This window comes from Saccostrea cucullata, unplaced genomic scaffold (genome assembly GCF_032062105.1).
Source record: "Saccostrea cucullata isolate Sc308-1 unplaced genomic scaffold, CSIRO_AGI_Scuc_v1 ctg9496, whole genome shotgun sequence".
Taxonomy (NCBI): domain Eukaryota; kingdom Metazoa; phylum Mollusca; class Bivalvia; order Ostreida; family Ostreidae; genus Saccostrea; species Saccostrea cuccullata.
The window spans coordinates 88-8,775 of record NW_026935297.1 but is presented as its reverse complement, the minus strand read 5'-3'; the positions used below and the strand labels follow the sequence as shown (position 1 = coordinate 8,775).

The 8,688-nt window shown below is 35.6% G+C and overlaps 2 protein-coding genes across 2 annotated transcripts; one reads left to right on the top strand and one right to left on the bottom strand.

Moving 5' to 3' along the window:
* Positions 1-3,556: 3,556 nt before the first annotated feature.
* LOC134242456 (uncharacterized) lies at positions 3,557-5,497 on the bottom strand. The gene has a single exon (XM_062724542.1). The coding sequence runs from the start codon at positions 5,495-5,497 to the stop codon at positions 3,557-3,559; it is 1,941 nt and encodes a 646-aa protein (XP_062580526.1).
* Positions 5,498-5,806: 309 nt separating this feature from the next.
* LOC134242455 (uncharacterized) lies at positions 5,807-8,467 on the top strand (the record flags this gene model as incomplete). The annotated part of the gene is made up of 4 exons (XM_062724541.1): positions 5,807-6,023; positions 7,143-7,197; positions 7,821-7,911; positions 8,231-8,467. Coding segments are annotated over exons 1-4 (600 nt in total), but the record flags the coding sequence as incomplete, so codon positions are not given.
* Positions 8,468-8,688: the final 221 nt, after the last annotated feature.

Sequence of the window (8,688 nt, the reverse complement as noted above, 5' to 3'; positions counted from 1 at the left end):
TCTCATATCAACATAAGTGTGGTGATATATTAAATATCACATATGTGATATAAAGCTAGTGATATCCAACGGTTATACTCCGGATGTAGGAGGAGCTATGCAAATGAGACAAAAATTCGTTTAGAACTAGGTTTTAATGAACTAACAAAAACAAGAGAAAAACAAAACAAAACAGATAACACAGTTTAAATCAAAATGCACAAATCTTTACAAAAAAGACATCGACACTGTCAGGCGGAGCATAATTCTCGAAGCGGATAACTTCATCTCCCATGATAGAAATTCGCACATTCAATAGTAGCATTTTCCTTCCCGGCATCCTCTGAAAAGTTCATATAATGAACACCTTGCTCTCATGTACCGTAGAATATCGGAACAAATCGGATATAAAGTCCTCGGGGTAGGGGAAACCATATGCGCACCTGGCTTCAATTACAGTGTGCAAAATGTGATATATAAAGTACACAAGTTCTTGGTATTTACTAACGAGTATTTCGGGAATGGTTTTAAACTCACCAAGTTGCTGTTTTGCTGAGATTTCCAGTTGTTGAACACTTGAACCATGTTGACTGCCCATGAAGTGTTACGGCTCGTGAATTTACTTTCTTGATTTTTTAAGCGCACTTATTTCAATGGCCGACACATGTTTTCTGAATCTAGTATTTTCAGTCCATTCCGTAAAATTTTCCTGTTTCAATCCCGGAAACTGTAAATCGAAATTCATAAAGTCCTGGCCCCATGGGCCTTTTAAATCCGATCGCCCGAGTTCATACATCTGAACTGCTTGACTCGATTGAAAATTATCCTCGTCGTAGGCTTGCTGAAAAACGACGATTCTTTACGCTGAACCCCTTCTGCCATTTTCGCCAGATCATAGAACAAATGAATTGATTATCTCAAGAAATTGATCACTTGTTACAGTACTATGAAAATTACCAAATTTGTAAATCCGTTACTTGGATACCAAAAAAACCCTTCGCGTTAAGACTATCATGTGGTTCTGTTTCAGAGTCTTTATTAGTTGATGTAAAGAAAATACCAAATATGGGAAAAGGTCAAATGAAGGGTCATGGGATAAATCAGTTACATGATTGACAGCTCGATGATGCATACAAAATATCGTTGAGTTATTGCAAACTCGGAGGCTAACGCCTCCTCGCGTGCAATAACTCAACGATATTTTGTATGCATCATCTCGTGTCATCATGTAACTATTACTTATCCCATGACCGACTGATTTTTCTATGATCTTCACAAAAGTGTATTTCTCATATCAACATAAGTGTGGTGATATATTAAATATCACATATGTGATATAAAGCTAGTGATATCCAACTGTTAGACCATGGGTGTAGGAGGAGCTATGCAAATGAGACAAAAATTCGTTTCCAGATTTTAATGAACCAACCAAAATAAGAAAAAAGCAGAAAACATATCAACTTTCACACAACTAATAATGATATGTCTTTAATATTAATAATTTAAATTCCTGGCTCGTCTGGAACAGATAACACAATTTTAAATCAAAATGCACAAATCTTGACAAAAAAGACATTGAACAGTCCGGTGGAGCAATTCTCGAAGCAAATAACTTTATCTCCCATAGGAATTCGCACATTCAGTTGTAGAATTTTCCTTCTCAGCATCCTCTGAAAAGTTCATATCATGAACACCTTGCTCTCGTACCATAGAATATTGGAACAGATTTGATATAAAGTCCTCTGGGGTAGGGCAAACCATCTGCATGCCTGGCTTCAATTACAGTGTACAAAACATGATATAGTGTAATCAAGTTCTTGGTATTTACTAGTGAGTATTTCGGGAATTATTTTAAACTCACCAAGGTGCTGTTTCACTGAGATTTCCAGTTGAACACTTGAACCATGTTAACTGCCCATGAAGTGTTGCGGCGCGTGCTTTTACTTTCTTGGTTTTTTAAGCACATTTCACTGGCCGACACGTTTTTTGAATCTATTATTTTCAGTCCATTCTGTAAAATTTTCCCGTTTCTTTCAATTCCGGAAACGATTCCAAACACCAACTCCGTAAATCAAAATTCCTAAAGTCCTGAACACATGGGCCATTTAAATTCGATTGACTGAGTTCATACATCCGAACTGCCTGCATGACTCGATTGAAAATTATCATCGTCGTAGGCTTGCTGAAAAATGGTAATTCTTTACGCTAGACTCCTTCCGTCATCTTTGTCAAATCATAGAACAAATGAATGGATTTTCTCAAAAAATTGGTCACGTGGTGCAGTATTAAGAAAATTACCTAATTTGGAAATCTGTTACTTGGATACCAAAAACCCTTCACGTTAAGACTATCACATGTTTCTGTTTCAGAGTCTTTATTAGTTGATGCAAAGAAAATACCAAATATGGGAAAGGGTCAAATGAAGTGTCATGGGATAAATCAGTTATATGATTGACAGCTCGATGATGCATACAAAATATTGTTTCGTTATTGCAAACTCAGAGGCTAACGCCTCTTCGCATACAATATAACTCAACTGTTGTATGCATCATCTTGTGTCATCATGTAACTATTACTTATACAGTGAAAATTGTTTAATCTGAAATCTTTGCAATATGTCACACTGTGAATTCCGATGTTTAATTTCTGTCCCATTTTAATTTTTTTCATGAATTTTCACACTGTGCAATCAGACAACCTGTCTATTTCGACATAGAATTTATTTCCTAGTGGATGTCGGATTTGACAGGTTTCACTGTACATGGATTTACACATGTACATATTTCATTTGAAAGGATTTTAAAAAGGTGATGTTTCGATAAGGCCATTTTTCGGCCCATGGTGAATTTCATTTTAGTGTGTTTAATAATACTGACTAATGTCTTCTCTATCATATTTCATAATTTAATTGCTAAACCAGCATTTATTAATCACGTGACTCAGGGGTTTCTAAGGGTCTCTCAAAAAGCATTTTAGATGGTTTAGAAGATCCATTATAATTTTGTTGAATACTTTATATGTGTAATAGAATAAAATCAATCAAAAATTATCATAGGACATAAAATAATGTTAAAGTAGCACAAATATTTCTTTTTAAGTTATGTTTCCCCTGAAATAGCTCTCTACGTTGAAAGCTTTAAACTTATTACAAAAAAAAATATGTACGCTCTTTATTCGCTATTTATAAATTGTTTGCAAGGGTACGACAAAAGAGGAAATGAAGTTAATATCTGTCTTAACAAAAAGAATTAACATAAACAAAGTGAATTTTCAATAAAAGTCTATCATAATTATTATAAAATGCATAGCTGAAGCGAACGATCGCTACACTTAAAAGTTTGTTTTATGCTATTGTAAAATAAATCCAAAATATAAAAATACTCAAATATAACGAGCGCTAAAAGGAGAAAAAGAAATCTATTTACACATGGTACATGAAAAATCGATGCTAAAAAGTAAATCAAATATAAAAGCAATATATTACAAAATGTTATGATTTATTGTAGATCTAAAACACATTTAATCATGCATAATAATATTTAATCATAAAAATTGGATGCATACAAATACACAATGTTTATTCTAGAGATTCATCATCTGAATCCCAGTCTGTGTCTGGAGCATCTAGAATAAATTCTTTGTAGTCGGTCGGGGTCAGAAGCCTATCGACACTGTGACGTTGAAATCCCAGGTACCAAATGACTGCAGCGATATGTGCACAACAACCGACCGTTCTCGCGCCTACTTTGCATTGACAATACCATCCAGTAATTGGGGGTGTGCTAGTTTCATCAAATGATATCCACAGAAAATATCTTTTTGCTGAAACATGACGTGACTGAATTCTTGCCCTCAGCAAACCAGCATCATCTTTGTGAATTGATATGCTATAAGTTCCATCTGGAGACAAGTGTTCCTGGGTATAAGATTTTGCCTGGGTTATTTGGTACACTCCGAGAGTTAACGTTCTTAAGTCAATTTCAGTCAAACGTGGAAAGTTCTGCAAGCAATCCTGGGACATTTCAGTCCACACTACTCGTCTACTGGCTAACTTTTCCTTTTCGACCCGTTTTTGTAACTCATTTGAAGTACGTGAGAGGACTTTCATTGTGTTTGCAAGAGCGATGTCATTGTTTTCTTCACATACCAAAGGTGGCCGGAAAGCATTGACAATAGCACATACTATTCTTACAGAATCACCTATCCATTTGATTTGGCAGTTTGGAAATACCTGATCTAATGCTTTCCATTTTTTTATTCGACCATTCGCGGACTCCACAACCCATCTTACCTTTGTGACACATCGGGAGTGGTTTGCCTCCTCTGTCGTATGTTGTTTGGAACCTCGAGAAAGATAATCTGGCATCTCACTGTTGATTCCAAGAGAATCGAGAAACCCAATTGAATCCCGGAAGCCCCTGTCAACAACTAAAAGGTCATCTCTCTCTAGCCAAGTCTGGATTTCATCTACATTTTGTTTAATGATGCTCTTTAAAATTGCCGCATCATTGTTCCGTCCATCGGCTAGATAAGGCCCTAAAACAGCAAGAATGTACCCATCAGTACCAACAATCATCATTGGCTTTTCCAGTGGTCTATGTTTATGTCCGCTGAATGTTTGTCTTTGAAATGAGTAATTACCACTCTTTTGGATATAAACATATGTCCCATCTAATACAAGAATAGCAATTTGTTTCCCATCTGCAAGAAGATGTTGAGCAAAGGGTCTTGTGTGCTCTGAAATAAAATCTTCCATTGTAATGTGTTCAAATCCTAAATACCTGGGAACAAAATGTTCCATCAAGGCATTCCTTGCACTTGCAATAGATCTTGAAATGACACTTTTATTTTTGATTTGAAACATACTGCTTAGAAAACTTAATGAATTTCCAGTTCTTAATTTTGTCAATAACAAAGCCAAGCATGTTCTTGATGACCTGTTATTAGAGTCTCTAAGTGGGGTCAAGTAAGAGCAAAGTGTGTCAAACTGAGCCTTGGTAACGCCGGTCAAATTGTAATAATCTTCATCAGACAGTGCTGCTTGATCGTCAAAGTCTACACCATTTGTTCTCTCTTTGCATTTCTCCCTCAAGCTATTTAGCATGCTTGTAATTTCAGTTCTATTGAAATTAGTAAAATCTGATGTTGGCAACAGCCTTTTCATTACGTCAGCATTGACCCCATCATCTGTAAGGTGACGCTTGCAACATCTCGCCCCATCAGGAATCAACGTCCCACTATCAATAAATGTTTTCAGCCTTATCTCTTTGCTGATGTTCTTCAAATCGTCAGTGCCTTTGCAAAACTGGCACTTATTATGGGACAAACTAGTCCGAGGGATTGATAAGCATATTCGCTTTGGACTTGCAAGACAAGGTTTTGATGTTTGCAAATCATGGCCTTCCATTTGTACAGATGATGCTTCAGGTTTTGTTGCCTCTGCTCTTTGCTCCCTGTAAAACTCACATCGACATCGATTGCATATTATACAGATGTCAAAATTTGCTTTTTTGTTCATGTTTTCAAGTTTTTGAGAAACATGTCTCTGCAGCTCTGTATTTGCTATATCTTTTACTTTTCTTCTGTCTTTCCTTACAAATGTTTTGCATAAACAACATTTAATAGAGAGTGATTTATCCATAATTTTGTTTAAGAGGTATTTGCCCACATTCAGGTCCGGATTGCGTACTCAGCACGGCTGAGGCAATTAAAGCCAGGACTCTGTCACATTTGCAAAAAACCTTACCCGCTGTTTTGCATTTTTTACATATGAACCGAGATTTTTCTCATGTTTATTCCCGCTCACCGGCACTCCATAGAAAGCTACATGACCCTCAACAGCTCCATCAGCTACTCATTTAGAGAGCGTCAGTATGTCTACAGTCATGTACATTTCTGCATCTTCCCAGGGCTGACCATGCGGAAGCTCTCCCCTGACATCTGGGTTGCTAGTCCAGAGTCGCAGTTCACAAAGGTTCTTTCTACACCAAAGATATGTGTTGGATCCACAATCTCGCAAGATTATTTTTCCTCAATAGCCAGATGTAGAAATATATTTCTTTGTCGCTGTTTCACCCATACGGAGAGAAATATGAGCGCCCTTTTGACAGGTTGGGTCAGGGACCTCCCATTCCAGAAATATCTGGGTCAATAACCATAATTAACATTCACTCTTGATTACATTGATCAAGTATATAAATATATAATTCTATATTATGAAATAAAATAAAATGTTTCGGGTAAACCAATAAGTTAAAATTTGTAAATTAGTTTTTTTCAAACACAGAATGCAACTCGAGCTTCTAATTCCTGTAATGTTTATGTTCCTTACAGACAGACACACGGACACGTTTAGTCCAACTTTTTTTTTCAATTTTTCTTTTATGTAAGACAAAAAACTAAATTTGTTCTCCTGGTTAACCATTTACCCCCTTATTATTATCGCGTATCGATGTCTTTGAATATTTCTAAGAATAAACCACAATTCATCATCACTGCATAATTTCAAAGAAATTAATATCTAAGTGCGTGTTGCACTGCGAACCATGACGATACTTCTGTATAATGCTTCTGTGCATGTAAGTAATCTTTACTCAAAATATGGTTTTGGTTCAGAATGCAACACGTGGTGTACCAGAAGGTTGAACAGCATAATCCTATAATTTTTTCCCATATTCACAATGTTACTGTGATTAAGGGTACCATATTTCCCCCATCTCTTGCAAGATATTCCTTACTTTTTTCCCGAAAACAAATATAGAACATAAAGGTATAAATGTTGGAGATCCTGAATCCAACTTTAAAATGACAAAGAGTCCAATTTCATTTTTTGCTAAAACCATGGGCCGTGGAATAGTCTTATCGAAACCTCTCCTTTAGGGAAGGAAATATTTATGAATTTTGAATTCTGAATTGTGTGCTTTTGATGTCTTCAGACAGAAGTCTATAACAGACTTTGTTAAGTATTCAGTGTAAGTAGTTTATACATGTATTTGTAGATGCACACAAAAATTTTTCTTTCATGCACTAGCTCTCTCCAAAAAATGAGTCATTTTGATGAATTTCACAAGTGTTCTCAAGTTTTTTAAACAGCAGTTTGAAGAATCACATATAATTGAGCAGAAAAATGAGAAGTATTAAACAAAATTGAATTTTTTTTAAAGTCATTTATGAATATGCAATTCTCTTTAGACGTGGAAGTCCTTTTTACTTCACTGGGTACAGTATTTATAGTATTTTCAATAGTTTTGTCTAGTTTTGTCAGACAATAATCAAGACATAAATTATACTGATCAGAATAGAAACAGAAAAGTAGCTTTCATGAATTTGAAAGAAATTAAATGTTAACTATGTGTCATGGTACAGCAATGATTGGAATTCAATGTTTGTCTCACTAATACATGTCACCGTCAAGAGTTACTTAATTGCTTTGTCCTAATTAGTACCAGGATGTACTGTTCGTCTCCCATTCAGGAGAAATTACAGCCTTAATCAATATGCAAGAATTCTGTTTGACTTAACTAATTACTCACGGTTAACGAACAAATGCAGAGGAATCAACAGCAAACCAGAGTGCAGAAGTACATTATTATTAGAAATTACCTGCTGCATCTAATCTCAGAACTGTTAAACTTAATAAAATTTGTGGATTCGTGGTAAATTTATAGATTTATATATTAATTTAATATTTACATTTCTTATGGCCACTCTATGCCCTTCATAATACAAAATTAGAAAATTTATATTAACAAAACTTCAAAAAAAAAATCAAAACTCCCATTCTCTGTTATATACATGGAACCAGTGCATCATTCAAAAACTTGTTTCATTGTGTTCTGTAGACAAAAGGAATCGTCTAACCAGGAAATGATGCTGAACAAATTCCAAGTAACCATACAGCAGTTACAGGAAAAACTGAGGGGTCAAGAGGAGGTAGGTCACAGAATAGGGAAAAGGTCGTAGTAAATTTAACCTTAAAAAAAAAAGAAATTAATCATGTATTATAATGAAAATTATAATTTTGTATTAATTAATTTTCTATATTTTATTGTTATTCAGTAGATCTGTAATATATCAATACATGTATTGAAATACAATTTACACTGTCATTAAGAAAGTTGTTATGATAAAGAGTCAGTCAAGTTCAGGCTTTGGGACCATAAAACCAAGACAAGATTTTGATGAGAGACTGAGATCAAAATCTTGTCATCTTTTGTCCTTGGTTCACATTTACAATAAATATTATTGGCAGGCTTTGGTGGAGGCCAACAGGAAACTAGAGAGCACGAGCCGAGAGAAGTATTTAATAGACACGGCCCTGAATCAGATCCGACTCATCCTGGTGGACGTGGAACGCAGGCGGGGAAAACCGTACTTTGAGTCAGATCCAGTCACCAAACAGGTTCCAGGCATGCTGGTGCACACGTTAGAGAGATTTGTACAGGAAATGAACTCTGAACTGGATCAGAAAAAGTCAAGAATCACTGAGGTACTGTAGAAGTACTTTTTTCCGCGTGGTATTAATTTACGCTAAGTACGCGGTCACAAATTTTCCGCGGAAATTTGTCCACGCATTCTTAATATAAATGTAAGGCATATAGTGGCAGTCTAGGAAATCCGCGTAATTTTCTACACGCGGATTAAACAGAAATTGAGATTTCGCGGAATTAATGACCCCGTGGAAAAAAGTACTTCTACAGTATAACTGAC

Excerpts from the sequence above, each read along its gene's own strand:
- LOC134242456 (XM_062724542.1), bottom strand. The coding sequence starts at position 5,497 with ATGAACAAAAAAGCAAATTTTGACATCTGTATAATATGCAATCGATGT.